We start from the raw sequence: 21977 nt of genomic DNA, 5'->3' as shown, positions 1-21977 counted from the left end.
GGATGACAACTAACACCTCAGAGGGTTTGGCGATTGCGTTATTTATAAAATCTCTGGACCTATATAAGGAACGGGATACAGTATAATTGTTCTTCCCCTAATTCTCTTTTACCTTGAAAACATAGTAATCTATGTATGTGCTCCCATATAGGAAATTCAATTGGGGCAGAAATACTGCTGTAAAATGTTCCAATTAATTTTTGTGAGGAACTGCGTTGTATTTAAGGGTTTTAATGTCCGGTTTTATAAATGTTGATTGTGTGATATTGTTAAAAAAATTATGAAATGTGCTGAAATAGTTTATCTTGTCGAATAACGCTATCTATGATGAATTGAGATGTATGCAATTGTTTTAATATTTAGGTTTTTTTAAATAGCTAGTATTTGTGAAATTGTTTATTTTGGTGCAATAACACTAACTATGATGAATTGAGTTGTATGCAATTGTTACAATACCCATGTTTTAGAAGTGCTAGACTCTTTGATATCCTGCAAAACCGTGTAATAATATATTATTTTTTTATCACGTATTTCATTCGTAATTAAATGTTGTAAAGGTTTCGTCTGTAAACCATACACAATAAATACAATAAATAAATAAATAATAATGCAATTTTTCTGTTATAGGGTTCTCATTTCATTATCACTGGACTCCTGTTTGCTTGTAAATACAAGGTAACGGTGCAGCCAGCCACAGTCCAGGAGCAGGCAGTCGAAGCTGTGACCTTTGTGACTACTCCCAAATGCAGCTCATTCAAGGCGAAAGGGTCAAAACGCTTGCCCTGCATGCCAGAGGGTAAGTGACAGCCCTGCGAACACTAAAGCGCCCCCGGCCTCTTGGGCCCTGAAATGTGTTATACAAAACTGGGACATGTCAGGGTGTTGGATGATAGGCAGTTCTTTCTCCGACATCAAATATCTTCCGGAGATCTGGGTACGTCTTATGAGTTTTCTGATGTTATCCCTGTTCCCAATATGAATCCAAAGGACCCTACAAAAGGTCGCCTAAAATATTCTTGAAAAGTGACACATTTACATTAAACATCTGCAAAATTAATCCATTTGTCTAATAGCTACCAATCAAAATGTTCATTGACCCCTTATCGCCCTGAAATGAGAACTAACTGGAAACGTAATACCTGCACTGCCCAGTGAATTCAGAGTGCAGCGTGCAAGAGCAGGGCACAGCTCTTGAAAAGGAGTAAGGCCTGACCAAGGAGACTGCTTGCACCCTGCCCCTGCATTCCCAAGCAAAACCATGGCGTGACCTCTGCTTCAGGGAGCATCATTTGTGAGCTCCTAAATCTCATGGCTGCCAGAATACTTAGCAATGATGTCATTATATGATAGGTTATTTATAACGCGCTTAATACTCAGAGGTTTCTAAGCGTGGACCCGGGGATCGAACCAGTGTTGCTCGGTGTCGTCTTGCTTCCAAGGCGAGCACGTTGCCTTTATGCTATCCTCCCGAGATTGCTGGAGCGTTACGTTACTGGCATTTATACCTTACATCGTTGGCACTTGCATTATCTCCAGGTACTCGGGTGGATTGGAAACAGAGCGGTCGGGGAGTAGGTTAGAGGGAGGAGAAGGAGCTTGCAAGGTGGCTATGCTGGGTCAGCTTGTGGGCGTTATTTGTTTGGATCACCACCCAGGTCGTTTGTCTCCAAAAGGCAGCCTTATCTGTCTGTCATGCTAAGATGCATTGGCTGGGGATGTGGCATGTAAGTTGGGTGTAGTGTTCTGTTTGACGTCTGGGTAGGCGGTTTCTTAGGCAGCCATGTGCGTTTTGCATAGTGGTGTGGGCATAATGTGTCCTAGTGTATACATTGAGGATGTTAGTCTGCGAGGTCAGGGCAGGGCCCTGTAGGTGGTTCTGAGCGTCCACCTTAAGCATCCGTGGCAAAGTCTGGGTGGCAGTGGCCTTCTGTCTGGAACTTATAGGAAGACTTTCTTTGCAATGAGGCTGGCAGGGCGTGGTGTCTGGTGTGCACCAGAAGTGTGCATTAAGGCTGGCAGGGTGTGGTGTCTGGTGTGCAGCAGCAGATTCTGAAAGAGAGTTGAACCCTGGAGAGGAGAGTGGGGATTGGGAAGGGGAAAACCAGCTTGCAGGAGATATAGCTTGGAGGCATCAATCGAGATTGATTACCATGGAGAGCATGGAGTGCGGATTCTAGAAGGTGTGTGAGTCCCATGAGGTCTGGGAGCAACTCTGAATGATGCTGTGAGTTCCAGGTGCAATGTGAGCGAGCAGTTCATGTGGCTCCCTGGCGAGGACCCTAGCGCTCAGACTGTGTTGGGCGGTCCTAGGTTGTACAGATCACCTTTGGCGTGCAGGTGCAAACTGTTGCTATGATGTTACCGAACCTTGAACCTCTGCGTCTCTGTCAAGTGTATGACATGGCTTCCAGAGGTCCTTCATTTCTGAATCTGCGCGTTTTCCTGGCTTGGTGTGGCGTGATTTTTTCAGCCCTATAGCCACGAAGGGCCCTGTCAGTGATCTGGGGTGTTCTGAAATTGATTATTTTCTTGGAGTGATCTTAGCACTGGTATTATGTGCCCAACCCCCGTTGAGTCTAAAACGGAACTGTGCTCTAGACGGATCGCCATGCAAAGCTAAATGTTGTTGGCATAGTCGATTAACACAGTTGTATGATCGCATGGGTCCAGTGTCATAAGGTGAGCAAAGTCATTATCTGTCTTCTAGCGCGTAGGTGGTAGAAACATTTCTTTATGACTCGGTTGATTTGTGCCGCCAGAGTGAGTCCAATGACCATTGGCTTCCTGAGACTCCTGACCACCTTGGAAGTGTGAACACTAGAACCCATTAACGTAGGGCAGACTAGTGCTACCTGTGGTGCGGCGTGAGGTGACAAATTCATGATCACTGTCTTGTCCAGGTTAGGTGGATGGCCAATCATGTGTTCCCTTGAGCATGACCGTTTGTGAGGACGGTACCTCTGTACCTGTTGGTGGTCACTTTGAAAATCGCGTGCGCGTCATCTGCAAAATTCTAGCTGGTGAGTCCATGCCTTTTGATGAGTCTCAAGAGTGGTGCCATGAACATATTTAAAATAAATAAGAGTTGGTAGGCTCAGCTCTCGTGGTGCTCCACATGTTACGTTTAGTGAAATTAATGTAGTTCCTGTTCGCCTCTCCGCTGCCCCACCGGGGCCTCGTTGCGCCCTATAATTAATTCAGGGATACACAGTCACCCTGATGCCCATTCCATAAACAGCAACGTATCCTTTTTAGGTCTAGTATGAAGAGCGTTGGCTCTCTTCCAGAGCACTTGCAGTGATATGTAGAGGGACCCTGGTTTCTATCAGCTGCTCTATGAGGCATGGTAGAGGGCAACCATTTGAAGGTTCTTTTACAGAAGCAGCCACTTTACGATAGCCAGGAATACTGTTTATATTCTACATAGACTAGTAGAATGTTGCCCTGACAAGTACATTGATCCCCCCACCCCCGCATATTCTGAAATCATTTGTATTTGTCCTGTGGTTTTGTAAAGAGATCAGACTGCGCAGTGGTACATTGCCAAGTTCACCATGGCGAAGGCTTTGTTATTGGCTTAGCCATTTTGCAAAAGTCATGCTACTGTATACGTCAGGGGCAAAGATGTAGATGTGTTCTGTAAGGGCAGCCTAATTGTCTTTGGGTATCATTGTCCTGGGTTATTTTTAGTCTTCGTAGTAGGGTTGAAGCTATGTTTTGGGCACGTAAAGTCACGGCCACCAAAATGGTTCACAGCATTTGGTCAAAAGAAGAGTGTGGGTTCACTTTCCAGAATGTGCATTTGTGCTTCCAGGATGTTGCCTTTAGCGGCTTGGCTGTTCTAATTCCCAGGGTGCACGCAGCAAGAAAACAATAGTCCATAGGCGCCCCTCTATGAGCACGAACACGGCCCAATGACCTCTTCTTTGTGAAGGTACCAACTCGAGAGTTCGAAGCCATCGCTTTTTGCTCACTGTACCTTTCACAAAAGGGAAATTCCCATTTGCATATCAGTCTTTGTCCCGCCCACATGGACAGTCCAGCACCGAAATGCCTGCCAATTCTCTTCTGAACAAGAGTACCAACAGCAACCCCAGGCACGTGTTCCAGCCTTGTTGGGCCTTGTCAGTCTCTGAGCCCAGTGAGTAAGGGGTTCACCACGTCTGGATGACCCTAGGAAACTTAGGGTGACTAAACCTAAGTCCCTTAAACAATGAAAAAATAGTCCATAGGCGCCCCTCTTTGAGAACGAACACGGCTAAATGACCTGTTCTTTGGGAAGGTGCCCACTAAAGAGTCCGCAGCCACACTTTAGCTCACTGTACCTTTCACTAAAGGGAAAAAAACGGACTCCAGAGTGGGTACCATCCCATAGAACAGGCCCTTTTTGCCATGTTCGTTCTCATAGAGGGGCGCCCATGACTAATTTTTTGCATGCAGCAAGAACATGGCAGCATAATTACTGTTAGCAAAAAATATTTACCAGTACTGGGGCATTCTTTTTATGATCTGAGAAAGGTTTAGAGACTGGGCGCATAGTTCCACGGCCACCAAAAGAACTCAAAACATATCACAGTTGTCAAAAATACCTAGACACTCAAATATTTCAGCATTTTAAAAAAAAACGATTTAGCTTAATTTTCCAGTATGTGCATTTGTGCCCCATGTGGTGTCGTGATTCTGATTAAGACTGGCTAGAGAGAGATTCGCACTCTCCCAGAGCTCTTGCTTTTCTGGAGTGCCAATTAGCTGCTGCAGAAATTATGTTGTCTTTTCTAAAAAAAAAAAAATAATAATAAAATACGTATCAGTGGTTCTGTGATGTTTAAGAATTGTGGAAGGTTTTCGCCATTTTTCATTTTCGACCACCATATTCCGAAAATACCCCCTAAACACGGACTGTTCTATGCTCCAAAGCGTTATGTGAAAGCGATTTTGAAGTATGTGTATACGTGCCCGCAAACAATTTGGTTTAGCAGTTTTGATAATGCTGCAAAGCCCGGATTATGCTATGGGCCTTTTTTAACATTCTAATGGCCACGTAAATCCATTGCCACCAAAACAGATCAAAACATGGTACAAGTCCTATAAAATGCCAACCAAGCAGGTCCAAAGAACTATGTAAAATCATGTTTTTTTCCGTATATGCGTTGGTGCCCCTCACCATTGTGGTTCTAACTACACAAAGGCACATGCTTCTAAATGTATTTTGCATCATTTGGTTTCTGCGGCCATTGTCTGTGTAAATGTAAGCACTGGGAACGTAGCGCCAAGAACGTCACCTACACATTCTCAGCATTTGAGCATATCATTTGCACACTGCACAGGTCACCTTAGAGGGTACCGTTAACTGCTTATTTCATAGGGTTGGGGAGCTAAGAAACTATATTTGTAATTGCCTAACCGGTCGTGAATCGGATCAATTGTCTTCTGATCGCCAGCTTTCTGGAGAAATACCGGACGTGATTCATCAATTAAGGGCCCCTCTCGCCTGCAGCTCAGAAAAGGGCTGAAGATTCCGGAATGCGGGCAGCAGAGGCAGCAGCTTAAACCAGCAGCTCCTGGCCCTCTCCTTTATATGGATTATTGAAGATATGAACTCCAAAAAGAAAATTGAAACTGCTGACAACCCTATCCCGAAGAAAACCAAATCAGCTACAGACATGGCAGAAATCCCAAGTCCACAGGATATCTACTCTCTACTGATGAAAGTGGCACAAGACTTGGGTAAGGTTGCTCAGGATGTGACTGATGTTAAAACATCTATGGAGGATTTGTCTATGAAGGTGGCCCAGGTGGACAGCCGTGTTTCAGTTTTGGAAAGCAGCAGTGCCTCTATGTCAGCGGAGATTTCGGGAAGCTTCAGAGCCTACAAGAACTTGAAAGATGACTTTTATAAAGGGAGAGCTAAGACATTGGAACTGGATTTGAGGATTAGGTGCAGGAACATAAGGATCATTGGACTGGAGGAAGAAGAAAATGAGGATTTGGCCTTAAAAGTGCTGGAGGTTTTGAAGAGTTCAATCAAATATGGACAGATAACACTTATGGACATTGATAATGCATTCAGGATTGGCAAGAAAATGGGCCTTCAGGGTAAAGCCAGGCAAGTCCTAATTTCATTCGTGTGCACCAGGATCAAGGAAGAAGTCTTGAAAGCAGCAAGACAGTTTGAAAATATTTACTATAAGAAGAAGCGGATTTTTATTTACCCAGATTACCCTAAGGAGGTTGTGGAGATTAGAAAATCCTTTAAAGAGCCCAAGGACCTGGCAAGGTCTTTGGGGGTGAAAGCCTTTCTCAACAGGGCTAACTGGCTAACTCTGATGTTTCCTGAGGGGGAGAAAATCACTAGAGACCCTAATGAGGCTCTTAAATGGTTAAAGGCTCGGGAGACTGGATTGATGGAAAATTAATTTTCACAGAAGCTGTTTTACCAAATGTAGGTGTATTGGTTTGAACGTAACCCCTTTTTATTATTATTTCAATTTTACTTTTGGCATCGAACAACATTGTAAAGAAATGGCGCCGGCTCGATATTTCAGTTAAACGTTTTTTTTTTCGATTGAGGCATTCTCAGCGTTCTTGCCGTCATGTTCTGGCCAGGTTGTGATGTCCGGAGGGGTTAGAAGAGAGGACCTAGCATTGCCTGCTCGGTCATGTGCTCCAGTCAGCTGACCTGTGGCAGGATCATTGGGGAGTGGAGCTGGTCACGTATCATTGATACGAAGTTGGGAGTTGCACTCGGTATGGCAGGTGAGATAGTGCCCCGATCTCTGCTCTGTCCCTATTGAATGGGTGCTCGCCACATGTGTAGCCGGCGGGTGGCTTTTTCCCCAACTTCCGTGGGGATCGCTTTCAAACTGCTCCTCCTCTGCAGCCGTTTCATACTTACTGGCGCCGTTTTATATCGCAACTTACCCGATGTCATGCTCTTTGGTTTGTACAATGCTAATGGAGTTAAGAGAGGAGGATGGCTAACTTTTCTTTGCTTTACCTGACTTCACCCGTGGGTCGCCCAAGGAATTAATCAACTGGCGGCGGGAGACTGTGGGGCTAGTCCCTTTGATCCCGTACGCTTCTATTCTTGTGACACTGCCGGTTTACACTGGTGCTTTCACGCTTTTTAGGGTGCATCAAAGTGCCTCATATAACTTTCTGAAGGGGAGCCTGGGTCCAGCAGCTGATTGACGGCCTCTAAAGAACGCTCATTTTCCTGAGCACAGCTGATGGACTAGAGTCCCCTTTTTAACAGTAACATTTCTGCATACACAACACTGGCCTCTTTCACTTGCAATTGCACTATTGGTTGTTCACTGCCTGGCTTTCTTATGTAGTGCCAGGCAGTGTGTGCTAGTGGATGTCAGCCTGTCATTTCTTTGCAGGTATTACATGTGTTGTTGTTCAGTCCTCTCCCAAAGGTCAAATATATGCGCTCAGTATGCTTGGAGAACTGAACTTTCCTCATGTTTTGGCAGGATTAAAATGTGCAATGTTTCAGGAGATGATTTTACATAGCTGTGATCTGCAGCTCTCTTCCTTCCTGCAGGTTCACTAACGCATAAGGGGTTGTGAGATGACATATATGTACTCGATAGGTTTTAAAGACCCACTATTTGCCATGTAGCCACTAACCACTAGACGGTTTTACATGTTATAATCACAAACTACTACAGCTGGTACGTGAAAGAAAAAAGGATTATACAAAGGTTTTTCAATTCAATGTAATACTGTGATCCTGCTTCAATGTTACTTGGAGTCTTATGCTTCACCTTTCTATCGTGTTTTGCAGTAGGATTTGATGTGCTGTATTCAGGAATGGCAAGTTATATGCAGGCTGGAGGCTCGTGCAGGTGGGGTTGTATGCATTTAGATATCTCTGTAGGATCTCGACATAGAAGTACACATTTGGGGATTTGCATGTGTGGTGTGGCGGAGTGGGCTGTGTTGGGCGTTTAGACTGTACGACGATGGGCTCAGGGACTGCCCTATTAGGGTGCGATGTTATTGGGGACATTGCATTTTCTCCTGGGCAGCATCCTTGACTCTACTTCTTCCCTAGATGGTCCTCTGTGCTTTACGGGGGGACATCTTGTCATGGCCTTCACAGAACAAATGGCGGGAGATGCAAGGTTTGGTGGTGCCGGTGGGGGGCTGCTGGGGGGGATGTTTTAAAAGGAGCTGTCGGGCTATTATGGAATGGAGTGGCTTAATGGGAGTTCAAGTTTATTTGGAGAGGTGTCCAGGATGTTGGACTACTTGGTATGTGTATAGGAGTTTTTTCTGGTTTGCTGTTCTTGGTGTTTTGCATCTGTTTTTGGGGGGTTGGGTTGGGGTTCAGGGTCAATATCATAAATCAGGATCTGTTGTCTAGATTGGATAGTGTGGGGGTGGATTTTCTGGTCTGGAGGATGGGGGATCAATTAAGAGTTATTTCATGGAATGTGAACGGACTGAATAATGTGCAGAAGAGACGGAAAGTGATGTCCTATTTGAATGATTTGAATGGGGACATTTATTTACTTCAGGAGACTCACCTTCTTAAGGAAGATTTGGATGGTTTGAGGAAGGGCTGGGTAGGGAGAGTATACGGTTCTTCTTTTGATTCAAGGTCCAGGGGTGTGGTGATTTTGATAAGGAAAAATGCCCCGATTAAGGTACTAAGAGCAATAGGTGACAAGGGTGGTAGGATGATTGCCATTCTGACGAACATTCAGGGCAAGGTGGTTTCATTCTGCAACATTTATGCGCCAACCGTGGATGATGGTTCTTTCTTCAGGGAGGTTGCACAAACAGTTCAGGATCTAGGGACTAGTAACGTAATCTTGGGCGGAGATTTCAATACGGTTATTGACTATACCTTGGACAGGAGCAATAACAGATTCTGCAGGAGAACTGATGTACAAACTAAGGCACTATTGGATTTAATGGTGGAGCATGATCTGAAGGACAGCTGGAGGATGAACAATCCGTTGGTAAGGGAATACAGTTTCTATTCAGGAGCGCATGCGACTTATTCAAGGATTGACATGGTTTTGATGTCAGGAGGTATGTTACAGAGTTATAAGTCGAGTAGTATTGGTAATATTGTGTTGACGGATCACGCACATGTGGTTCTTGATTTGAGATGGGATTTTTCAATGGACAGACAATTTACGTGGAGACTGAATCCTATGTTGTTGGATAATGTTGATGAGATGGACAAACTTTCAACAGAAATAGATTATTTTGTGGAGGAAAATTGTAATGGTGAGGTGGAGCTGGGCACAGTTTGGGAGGCCTTCAAATGTACTGTACGGGGTATGTTTATTAATTTGGCGAGAGGCTTGAAAAAGAAATGGGACAATTCGCAGATGGAATTAGAGAATAAAATAAATGATTTATCACGGAAATTGATGGTGGATCCTTCACAGTTGTTTATACTTCCGGAGTTGAATCGTTTGAAAAGGGAATTGACTGTGTTGATTTCTGACAGAGTAGAGAAAAGGTATTTTCAACAAAAGTGCACTTATTTTGAACGGGGTGAGAGGTGTGATCGTTGGCTAGCTTACAGAATGAGGTTGAGAGAGTCGGAGCGCTCAATCACATCGATTACGGACTCTGGTGGAATGACTACTTTTGATCCGTTGAGAATAAATGAGGTGTTCATGAAGTTTTATAAGAATTTGTATAGAAGTAAGACATACACTGATGCAACCAATGTAGATTTTTTGGGGGCAATCCCAGTCCCAGAAATTTCTGTAGAGGAGTCAACTTTGTTGGAGGAACCGGTAACTGTGGATGAGGTCAGGAATGCAATTTCTAAATTAAGTGCAGGCAGGTCTCCGGGCCCTGATGGACTGCCGGTGGAGTTTTATAGATGGTTGCCTAATTCTGCATTGGAACTGTTAAAGGATATGTATGTGACTTCTAAGGCTCGGGGACTGCTTCCAGATACGACTAGACATGCAACGATATCGGTATTTCTAAAGAAGGGCAAAGACGAAACTTTGGCGTCCAGTTACAGACCTATAAGTTTAATTAATGTGGACAACAAAATCCTAGCCAAGGTTCTGGCATTAAGGCTGGAAAATCTTCTACCGAAACTGATAGATCAGAATCAGTCGGGTTTTATTAAGGGTAGGACGACGTCCAGCAATATGAGGACTTTACTGTGTACCATTGCTAGAGCGTCAGAACTTTCAGAAGACTCGGCGGTTCTCTCATTGGATGCCGAAAAAGCATTCGATAGGGTCAATTGGCAATTTATGTTTAGTGTTTTGGAAAAAATGGGTTTTGGTCATCATTTTTGTTCTTGGGTCAGACTACTATATACCAAGCCCACGGCGGATGTTAAAACTAATGGTTGGAGGTCCCAATTTTTTGATTTGGAACGTGGAACGAGACAAGGATGCCCGTTGTCTCCTCTTTTGTTTGTACTCAGTGTTGAACCTTTGGCCATTAAGTTGAGAACTGAGGATGGCCTGCAGGGTATTGATGGTTGGGGTTTGAAACAAAAAGCGTGGCTGTATGCTGATGACCTGCTGTTGGTCCTTAGGAATCTTGCTGAATCATTGCCTGTGCTTATGAATATTCTGGAGGTCTTTCATCGGTGCTCAGGGTACAAGATTAATTGGGCGAAATCAGAAGTTCTACCCCTTGTCCCACTATGTGACAAACAATTGGTTACTGGGTTGGGCTTCAAGTGGTGTGCAGAGAGGTTAATGTACCTGGGTGTTTGGATTTTGCCAACAATTGCAGATTTTGTGAGAGTGAATATGAATGTGGTCTGTGCTGCTTTCAAATCAGATATAGATAGATGGTCCTTGCTTCAACTTTCCCTTTGGGGGAAAGTGAATGCTTTAAAGATGGTGTCAACCCCCAGAGTGAACTATGTTTTAAGTATGGTTCCGTTGGAAATTGAGAAAAGGTATTGGCGAGAACTGGATAGGCTTATGCAGGGTTTCTTGTGGGATCATAAACCTCCGCGACTGAGGATAAGTAAACTGCAATTGCCCTTGTCGAAAGGCGGGCTAGGGGTGCCAGACTTCAGGGCATATCATCTGGCCTTCATGGCCCGTACCTTATTTGCATGTATTAAATCAGATGGTGCGGATTGGTTTGGTGCGGAATCTAGTCATGTGAGTCCGTTGTCACCCCGGGCTTTATTAACGAGTCAGCCATGCAGACGGAGGTTGGAGAATCCGTTGACTAAGAGTCTACAGACTTCGTGGTTGGCTTTGAATGAGTGTTTGGGTTTCGATGCATTGAGAGACCCGAATGCTTCACTTTGGCTGAATCCGAGTGTTACATATGAAGGGAGAGTTATGTTCTGGCAAGAATGGTTCCTTGCTGGGGTTCAGTGGATTGGGGACCTTTTCAATGGTATGACTTGGATGACTGCCAGAGAAGTCAAGTTGAAGTTTGATATCCCTACCTTTTGTATGGCGGACTATCGGAAGATCCGGAGAGCAGTAGGTGACGTGAATATGGAGAAGGGAGTCAATTTGGATTTGCTTGGCTGGATACCTGGGGTGAGTGGTTGTGGCTTGGTCAGCTATGTTTATAAACAAATTGTGTCCAACTACAAGATAAATGATGCTGTGAGACTGGGTTGGAACCAAAGGATTGGTGAGGACATTGCGGAAGAGCATTGGTCTCGAATCTGTGAGAATGTGAAACTGTGTTCTTTGAGTCTGGTTGAAAGATCGCGGCAGATTAAGATTCTACATAGAACTTATTGGACACCGGAGCGTTTGATGGAAAGAGGAATGAGTGATAACTCTGACTGTTGGGCATGTGTTCAGGAGAGGGGCACCTTTGAACATATGTTGTGGGAATGTCCAAGAGTGAGGGGTATGTGGTTCGAATTTGATCAGATTTGTGAGAGAGTTCTCGAAGAGAGAATCCACTTGGATTTCAAGACTATTGTGCTGGGCAGCACTGATGTGCTGGAAGACTTGAGTACCTCCCAGAGAAAGTGGATCTTTCGGGGAGCAATGGTGGGAAAGAAATTGATATTGAGAAACTGGAAAACATCTACTCCTGTTACAATTGAAATGTGGATTGCTGAGATGCATATTTTGGCTGATATCGAAAGGGTTTTGTACCTGAGGGAGAAAAAGAGTGCATTGTTCAATAAGATATGGGGTAAATTTCTTTTATTGTATTAGGCCCGATTTTAGATCTGATTTGACTCTGGGGGTTTGTATATAGTTAAGTGTGTAGGTTAGAGTATATGTGTTTTTGTTGTAATCATTTAATATGTTTTTGCTCATCTTATTGTAATTTTGAAAATTAAAATAAAAATTTAAAAAAAAAAATAAAAAAAAAAAAAAAAGAAAAGGGCTGAAGACCCATCTTTAAAGAGAACAGCTCCTGGGCCATTAATGATTAATGTGCAGGGCCTCTTCAACCCAAACGCGGTGGGCGTATACCCCCCTATCCTGTGTCCCCTGCTGTTCTCTGTATTATTCTCCAGTCTTTTTATCGAAAATGTTTTCCTGCGGTATTTTCTTAGCTGTATTTTTCCACTGCATTTTTGCAGAAAAAATGGAAAGGGCTGGTGTTTGGGTGAGGCAATATGGTATGGGTATGGGTAGAGGGTGGTGGTGTGGGAGTGGGCAGGACTCTCCACACCTTTTTGCTGCATAAAAGGCAGTACAAATATACTGCGGTGGAAATTCAGATGTAAAACACATAGAAACTTCTCACTGTACCGTTAATATGCACTCTGTGTTTATATGCCGCAATTTTATATAGCGCACACCTAGGTGAGAAGCAGCAGGGTTGCAATTAGAAGGAGAGTCAATTAAGGGTACACTTGGAAGTGCCTGGAGAGTGTGGATCAGAGGGTTACAAGCAGAGGGGATACAGGTTGTGGACGGACAGGCAGACCTATGAAGGGTAAACAGGCAGGGGATACAGGTTCAGAGGGAAAGGCAGGCCTATTAAGGGTACACTGGGAAAGGTCACGGAGAGTATGGATCAGAGGGTTACAGGCAGGGGATACAGGTTGCAGATGGAAAGACAGACCTATGAAGGGTAAACAGGCAGGAAATACAAATTGCAGAGGGAAATGTAGGCTATTATTGGTACACTTGGAAGGTTCTAGAGAGTTTTGATCAGAGGGTTAGAGGCAAGGGATACAGGTTGCAGAGGGAAAGGCAGGCCTATTAAGAGTGTTGATCAGAGGGTTACAGGCAGGGGATACAGGTTGCGGAGGGAAAGGAAGGACTATTATGGGTACACTTGGAATGTTCTGGAGAGTTTCGATCAGAGGGTTACAGGCAAGGGATGCAGGTTGCAGAGGGAAATGTAGGCCTATTATTGGTACACTTCGAAGGTTCTTGAGCGTTTTGATCAGAGGGTTAAAGGCAAGGTTGCAGAGGGAAAGGGAAGCAGAGGGAAAGGGAAGCCTATTAAGAGTGTGGATCAAGGGGTTACATGCAGGGGATACAGGTTGCAGATGGAAAGACAGACCTATGAAGGGTAAACAGGCAGGAAATATAGATTGCAGAGGGAAATGCAGGCCTATTATTGGTACACTTCGAAGGTTCTTGAGCGTTTTGATCAGAGGGTTACAGGCAAGGTATACAGGTTGCAGAGGGAAAGGGAAGCCTATTAAGAGTGTGGATCAAGGGGTTATATGCAGGGGATACAGGTTGTAGAGGGAAAGGCAGACCTATCATGGGTTGCTTGGAAGGTCCTGCAAAGTTTGGATCGGAGGGTTAAAGGCAGGGGATACAGGTTGCAGAGGGAAAGGCAGGCCTATTAAGAGTGTTGATCAGAGGGTTACAGGCAGGGGAAACAGGTTGCGGAGGGAAAGGCAGATGTATGAAGGGTAAACAGGCAGGAAATATAGATTGCAGAGGGAAATGCAGGCCTATTATTGGTACACTTCGAAGGTTCTTGAGCGTTTTGATCAGAGGGTTACAGGCAAGGTAAACAGGTTGCAGAGGAAAAGGGAAGCCTATTAAGAGTGTGGATCAAGGGGTTACATGCAGGGGATACAGGTTGTAGAGGGAAAGGCATACCTATCATGGGTTGCTTGGAAGGTCCTGCAAAGTTTGGATCGGAGGGTTAAAGGCAGGGGATACAGGTTGCAGAGGGAAAGGCAGGCCTATTAAGAGTGTTGATCAGAGGGTTACAGGCAGGGGAAACAGGTTGCGGAGGGAAAGGCAGATGTATGAAGGGTAAACAGGCAGGAAATATAGATTGCAGAGGGAAATGCAGGCCTATTATTGGTACACTTCGAAGGTTCTTGAGCGTTTTGATCAGAGGGTTACAGGCAAGGTAAACAGGTTGCAGAGGAAAAGGGAAGCCTATTAAGAGTGTGGATCAAGGGGTTACATGCAGGGGATACAGGTTGTAGAGGGAAAGGCATACCTATCATGGGTTGCTTGGAAGGTCCTGCAAAGTTTGGATCGGAGGGTTAAAGGCAGGGGATACAGGTTGCAGAGGGAAAGGCAGGCCTATTAAGAGTGTTGATGAGAGGGTTACAGGCAGGGGATACAGGTTGCAGAGGAAAGGGCAGACGTATGAAGGGTAAACAGGCAGGGGATACAGGATGCAGAGGGAAAGGCAAGCCTATTATGGGGATGCTGACAAGGTCCTGGAGAGTTGCGATCAGAGGGTTAAAGCCAGGGGATACCAGTTGCAGAGAGAAAGGCATGTCTATTATGGGTACACTTGAAAAGTTTGGAACCGAGGGTTATAGGCAGGGGATACAGGTTGCAGGGGGAAAGACAGGCCCAGTAAGGGTATATTTGAAGGTTCTGGAGAGTTTGGATCAGAGGGTTACAGGCAAGGGATACAGGTTGCAAAGGGAAAGGCAGACATATTAAGGGTACACTTAAAAGGTCATGGAGAAGGTCACCAGTCGGTAGGAGCTCACATCCTGAAAATCAAATCGTTGAGAGGTAAGAATGTATAACACATATGCAGAATGGCTTACCCCTCACAAATACACAGGTAATTGATTTCAGTTCTGTTGTGGGTGAGGTGGCAAATAGACACTCACTTTATACCATGATCGTTAATGCAGTTGTATACTTTGGTGAGTGGAGATTTGCGGGACAGGGGCTTCAAGCTGTACATACACCCAGGCATGTAATGCATACATGGATATGGGGGGGATACTCATGTGCTAGAAGTGAGGTTTTTAACAATCTTTTGTGTTGAAATATGCCTTTAGTATCTCAGGTAAAGTAAGGTATACACTCTTCCTCCCTGACAAAGAAGTAAGGAATACTATTTGCATTATAGGATTGTCCAATGGTAGAGCAAGATAATTGTTCTTTTCCTTGGACACAGACCTAAGGTATACTACATGTATTATGAGATGTGCGCAGACGTGAAGGATAGCATCTGCCCACCCCGGATTGATGAATAAAATAGAGTATAAATAACAACGGAGAGAAATGCATCTTTACTGCCCATAGCACCCTTGGAACATCAGGGAAGGTCAGTCCCTATTACAGGTGCCAGCTCTTTTACTTTGCTCATTTCGCACATAGCAACATAGAGTCCAAATAGTGATTTCCATGTGTCTTACCTGTAGATGGTGCTGCTTGGAAGGTCTCCTGGCCAAGGAAGTATAGAATCTACTTCCAATGCTAAGATATGTTCTCGTCCTGATGAAGTCCTGCCTGAATCCAATTGGGAGACATTGAGGATGAATATACTTCCTTAAAATGTGCCAGGAACACAGTGTTGACGTCGCTTGGTTGTCAAAGAAATGTTGGTTTCTGTCATCCAATCAGGACTCTAAAAAGTCCAGAGTGGGAAAACGTGGACCATAAGAGCATACGTCAAGTGATTGGGCCTGGATATTGAAATGCTATATATATATATATATATATATATATATATATATATATATATATATATATATATGGGTGCACGAGAAGTCCAGGGAGTTATTTAACATCATTTCATACAAAAGAAGAGATTTCTCTTAGTCAATACTAGCATTGTGATTTACGTTTCCTCTTTTTAAAGAAAGACTCATGTATATTACTGTTATGCATTGTGAAGCACTTGCACTTTTCTGTCTACTAATATTGCACCTTAAGTCACTTTTGTGGAGACGCATTGCATACATTTGGTTTACATGGTTTTTTTTAAAGGGAGTTGATATTATGAATAAATAGATTAGAAGATTTTAAATAAATGCCATGTGAAAAACTGTTGCTGTTTAGCAAAATTAATGTGAGTGCTAAAGAAATATTGAGGCACCGAATTTCATGGGTGATAGGGCAGGGTGACCTACTCTCATCTCTGTTGATATTATTCAAAGTTTACAATTTTTATTTCTATTGATTACTTTCAGTATATTTGACAGTCATAAGAACTTAACACATAGAACTGAGCAAAGAGCATTAGCAAAACCTATAGTAACCATAAGAAGATCTCACTAACCACATAAAGCACTTCCTATTGTACCTCACTTAGAAAGGGAAAGGGACAAAGAGCATCAATGAGAGTTCCCGGCTGCTTTGCATGAAATCAAAGAGCATTTTAGGAACATAAGAATGCCCACAGATCTGTATATTTGACAACTATATTTGTAATAAATGGTTGCTATGCTTGCATCTCTAGGTACATCACTAATTGCATAATGCACAATGGGCTTGGTGGTCATTTCATTTTTCACAACACTCACTCAGAAATTAAGGTGTTTACAACCAGGAACCATATATGCTTATTAATATACCTCCAGGACTTGCAAGTGAGGATAAAGTGGCAGCAAAACTTGGATCCCCATTGAGGTCCAAGCGCCACCCTTCTCCACGTTTCTGAAACTGAGAGTGTTGATACATTTCAGAAGAAATTGGGCTGAGAGGGGAAGCCAGGTCTCAGGGTAAAGATGCCTTTGCACATGCTAATTACCCAGTGCACAGATGCCCTTAGAGAACGATACATGTATAGGATTGTTGGGTTTCTTTATTGCGTGAGTCGGTGCTTTGCAAACCAGATTTACTGAATAGTGATCAAGTCAGATTTTAGCTGTTTAAAGACAACTATACAGAAAACGTTGGATGCTGGTTTCAAAACTGAAGATGGAACAGTTGAAGGTATATAATTCTCTGCTGTCTGAATTGTATAGTTTGGATCCAGGAAAACCATAATTTAAATCCCAGCTTCCCCACTTGACACATTATGTGAACCTGAGCAAATCACATTACCTCGTTACACCTTATTTTTAACAACTACCAAAATTGGGATAACATAGCAGTCATTTAGTTTTGAGTGTTCTGTAGAAGAAGTGTCACTCATAATGGTTCCATGTGAAAATTACTAATGAAATAATAACAGAAACGTATTTATCTAATTATAAATAACGAAATAATATCAATTTCTTTTTTGTTTTTCAATTTGGGGGGTCCTCCCCCAAGCCCGCTATTTCTCTAGCGGAGCGCTAATACTCCATCCCAACCCTCCCTTTTTAATCACATTATCCGGGTTTCCACATTTATGGGACTATAGGGATTAGACCCTTTGACCTCCACTAGCATCCATGCTATATAGATCTCCTTACCAATTGACTTTTTTCAAGATTATACCATTGGCGGTATCTATACTGTTTTACCACTCTCTAACTACTTAGAGCATGCATTCACTTTACCACTGGATTTATGCCTCGATAACGACCAGATTGGTTGAAACACGTGACGGCTGTCATTGACCAATAAACCCTGCATACAAGCAGACAACCTTGTTTTCACTCTCTGATGTGAATTTGTAATTTTCGGAATTGCGCATTGGACATACCTTTACTTCATACTTTTTGCTCCCTTTTTAATTCCTTACCCCACCCGCATATATACTTTAACAAAAAATATATATATATATAATTTTTTTTCGTTATTTAGGGTTAGTTATTTAAGTAATTTGTTATTGTCTTCGTTATTATCACTTTATACCGCTCATAATGTACTATTCTATATTGTTGCTCCAATCATAATTATAATATTAACTATTTATATGGTGCACACTTGTGGGAAGGCAGGCAGCCAGGTAGGGGGTTTGTGAGCTGGGGAAGCAGAATGCCAGATAAGGGTCTTTTGCCGGACCTGCTTGTGTTGGGCTCTTAAAGCAAAGCATGACCGGCTGTCTCAGCTCAGGCTCAGTACTACCAATACATTCTCTGGCTTCCCCATCGCTATACATTTGTTTAAAACTAAAGATGACTTGGGTGGAGATGTAGCTTGTTGCCAAATTGCAAACTGTAGAACCAGGAAAGTGGATGCATCCTACGTTCCCGATATCATCGACACCAAATGATGTTATCCGGGTCAGATCACTTTACTACAAGGTTTGCTATGTGGGGTGGCTTCCGAGGTCTCAAAGAAAGAACAGAAAGAACTGTAAGACACATGGAATCCTCAGAGAGATTACACTTGGAAATGAATGTCAACACTTTGAACCCAGTGTGTAACAATATATTGGGAGGCCACGCTCAACACCCCCCTCCCCATTTAAAAAAGACCACAATAGATTGTTTATTTAGGATTCAACACGCCCTATTCATGACTCAAAGAGCCCCGTGGATCCCTCCCCTGTGCCAAAAATGAGCCAATAACCAGGCGAGTTTCCCAAAAGAATGTATATTTAAAGTATAGGTTCAATAAATCTTGCACTACATGGTTACACACGCCACCTTCTCTGTGCCCCCAAACAAAACTTCAACATAAAAACGACTTTCTCCTTTTTGTTTAAGGTGCATGGAACACAGGCTACATAAACGGTTCAAAACTCCTGTCCCACAAACCCCTTTGGTATCAAAATGAAATAATAATAATATCACGGCACATTGACAGAGCATAAGCCTTAGCATTTCTCGATAAGGTTTTATTTTGAAAACAGGCACAATTTAATTTTGAAAATAAATTACACATTACGTGCACAATGCTTGATACATGCGATTTCTCTGCACACTTGCAAATGCTTGCAGTTTTGAAAACACAGATTATTAAAGATACCTCTGACAAATAGCACCCTGTTTCTGTGCCACCAAAGGCAGTACAAACTCCTTCTGCTTTCAGGGTCACTTACTCTCAGGAGAGTGTATATTGTTCAATGGAAATTGCAGTGGTTTCACTTTGCAAAGCACTTCGTCCCCCACCCCGCACCGAAAACCCATGCATCAATTACATGCAGCACCCCTCTGTTTAAAGGGGAGGTCTAGGGAGTGGGGACAGTTTAAAAATGTTGTTTTTGGGCCAAGGGCACCCCTTTGTTAAGGACAATGTTGAAAGGGTGGTGAGAATTGGAATTTTGTGTTTGTGGCAAGGACAACTTTCTGTTTCAATAATAATAATAAGGAAAGGGTTGGGAATGGTGGCAATTATCACTTTTGTTTTTGGCACCAGGACACCCCAATTACTTTATGTGATTATAACTTTATTCCCGCTAGGAAAAAGGTTGGAAGTTCCAAACTCTTCCAAGCTTCCCCCCTGCGTGAATCTATTTGGAAGTTAATTAAATTAATATTCCATCAAATTTGCTAAGGGTCTATCTCCACATTTTGCCTCCCACCCACTATTAAGGGAAAAAGATTAAGGCAGGCAGAGACCCACACACATTTTGTTTTAAATGGATCCATTCTATTTGCATTGGACCTTGGAGTGTTTTGGGGCACTGAGGAAGAACGGCCAGGCTTTTCTGTGAACCCACAGGGTCTGGTCACTTCAGTCAGCTGTTGGATTCCCCAGTTTCTCTCTCCCAGGCAAGGTTTAAGGCATCTCAATGTGAAGGCCTCTCCACCCAAGATGGTTGTAGGATGCTGTCTCAGGATACCCCCAGGAGCAGTTCTCCTTCAAGATCTGTGGCAGCTCTCCTTCCAAGATGGATTTTAGGCAGGATCTTCTTAGGTCTGTCCAATTCTCCCCAGTTCTGTGCAGTTCTCCCATAGTGCTCTCCAAGCCCCTCTCATGGAAATGTAATATTAGGAGGTGCTAACTTATGATCTTTCAGCCAGGATTGGACAGTTAAATTCATCTCCACCTCCAAAGTCCAATCCCCTCTAAGGATTACTTCAGGAGTCCAGAACAGAAATTGCCACCACTGGCGTAAACAAGATGAGATATGTGAATACATGCCACTTCACTTGAGAGTTGTGGGATTTGTTAGAACAGGGGACCCGTGAGAAAATGCGAACTAAGGAATCATGGGTCTCATTTGTATTCATCTGTAAGGCCCATCTATGGAAAACCAAAGGTCAACGCAGTTTCCTGTGAGACAAAACCCAGCGCTGGTCATTGGGCCGGCTCTCGCTGGATCCGAGATCCGGCACCAGATGTGTAGCTGGATCTCGGGATCTGGCCAGAGTCAGCCACCCCAGACCCCTGCTCTGGGGAGAAAGGAAAAAAGAAAGCACCCGAGAGCAAACTGTAACTTCCTCTGGTGACCCCATGCAAGAGGTCACAAGAGGAAGTTATAGTCCTCAGCCACGACCCGGTTTAGTTATTTATTTATGCAATGTTTGTCGGATACATGGACCCAAATTATTTATTTATTTATGCAATGCTAAACATTGCATAATTAAATAATTAGACAGGTATCAGACAATCAGTGCATAAATAAATACCTCTATTAACATCACACTATTAACATCACACACGATGCAGCCACCCAACTGCTTTCAGAGGGGAGCTGCAGGAGCTGTGCCGGGTGTGGTTTAAGTAAAAGAAAACGTTGTTTATGGCAACAGAAATCACCCTGTTTGAATAGTACCCAAGGGGAAGTTTTTTTATAAAATGGGATGCAAATTGCGCATTTTAAAGAATATTTACTCAGCAACACTCGTCAAAACTATTATCCGCACAGTGAAGTAACCAATCCCCAGTGCCATGAAAGTAGTTTAAAGTGGAATTGATATACAGTTTGTAGAAGAATCGGCATGAAAGTAATAGTGCAGTTTTAAACTATTATTTTGGACATTTACTTTGATCGGAGGTCAACTGCCAGCTTCGCTCCCCTAAACCCTGCCTCCTCGGGCACCGCCCTCCCCCAACTCTGCCCCGAACCCGGCCCTTGTGGGATGCCCCACCAATTTCTTTCCATTTCCACCACTGACAAAACCAATACAATATATAAGACATTCTTAGCTAAACAGAGCTATATGTGTTTAGCCAAAAGGTCGTTATTGGGCTAAGGCCCCATAACCTGGGCAAGCCCGATCCCATATAAAAGGACAAACCTACATACCGATATCACACTAAAAATAAAATGACAATTTGCATTGAAATGAATCAGGAAAGGTAGGCCTTATTAGTAAGACCAGTCTGTATATCAAGAAAAGGGAATCTTAAAGAAAAATGTGTGGCAATCTCCATTTTCAAGCATAAGGGTGGTGTAACAGACTTTCCCGGCTCCTTGTTTTCGGAAATATGGGGCTCGTGAGGGGGAGCATTACAGTGCAAAAACAAGGAAAGGGGGTGTTATCAAAAAATGGGGACGAGCATGGGTACAATTTTAGACTGACAGTGCCACCACCGGGGTATGTGTACAATTATGAATATGGTCACTCAGAACATAAGTAACTCGTAAATCGAACGTACGAGTATGCTTCAATTCCAGTTGGTTTCGACTGGATCTAATACAAAGAAACAAACAAAAATAAAAAATAAAACGATATAACACTGTCCACCGCTCTAGTCTAATATTGACCGTCTCGTTTTCTTGTACTAGGACGCCACCTGCTGTCAAGGAAGGTGATGCTGAGGCCAGAAAAGCTCCTAGCTGTATTCCGGAGCGTGAACGGCTCCATCACGGGCGAATTCCACTGGGAGGTTCTCCAGCGCGACCCCTCTCAGGAGCAGCCTGTGATCAGCTACCAGTTCCGATGGGAGGAGCTATCCGACGTCAGCCTTCAAGGGCCAGCCCCCGACAGAGTCACCTCCCAGACACAGACACTTTCGCCAGTAAGTGTGGCCTCAGACTTTCAGATCGGCCGTTGGGCTCTCTGCTTCTACACCATGCAGCGTGATTTC

General features: G+C 43.6%; 1 protein-coding gene and 1 long non-coding RNA gene across 3 annotated transcripts in view; one reads left to right on the top strand and one right to left on the bottom strand.

Annotated features, from left to right (window-relative positions):
• The window catches only part of LOC138491838 (uncharacterized), a 238042-nt gene that overhangs the window by 31053 nt on the left and 185012 nt on the right, over positions 1-21977 (bottom strand). The window lies entirely within an intron of this gene.
• LOC138491837 (anosmin-1-like) overlaps positions 1-21977 on the top strand; it is a 550452-nt gene that overhangs the window by 506098 nt on the left and 22377 nt on the right. For both annotated transcript variants that reach the window (XM_069618627.1, XM_069618628.1), the window contains exons 11-12: positions 628-796; positions 21676-21908. In XM_069618627.1, the coding sequence (XP_069474728.1) occupies positions 628-796; positions 21676-21908 (402 nt within the window). The remainder of the gene's footprint in view (positions 1-627; positions 797-21675; positions 21909-21977) is intronic.

Source organism: Ambystoma mexicanum, chromosome 10, assembly GCF_040938575.1.
Source record: "Ambystoma mexicanum isolate Mex_15411 chromosome 10, UKY_AmexF1_1, whole genome shotgun sequence".
NCBI classification, from domain to species: domain Eukaryota; kingdom Metazoa; phylum Chordata; class Amphibia; order Caudata; family Ambystomatidae; genus Ambystoma; species Ambystoma mexicanum.
The sequence above is the reverse complement of the archived record's forward strand: the minus strand, read 5'-3'. Positions and strand labels throughout refer to the sequence as shown.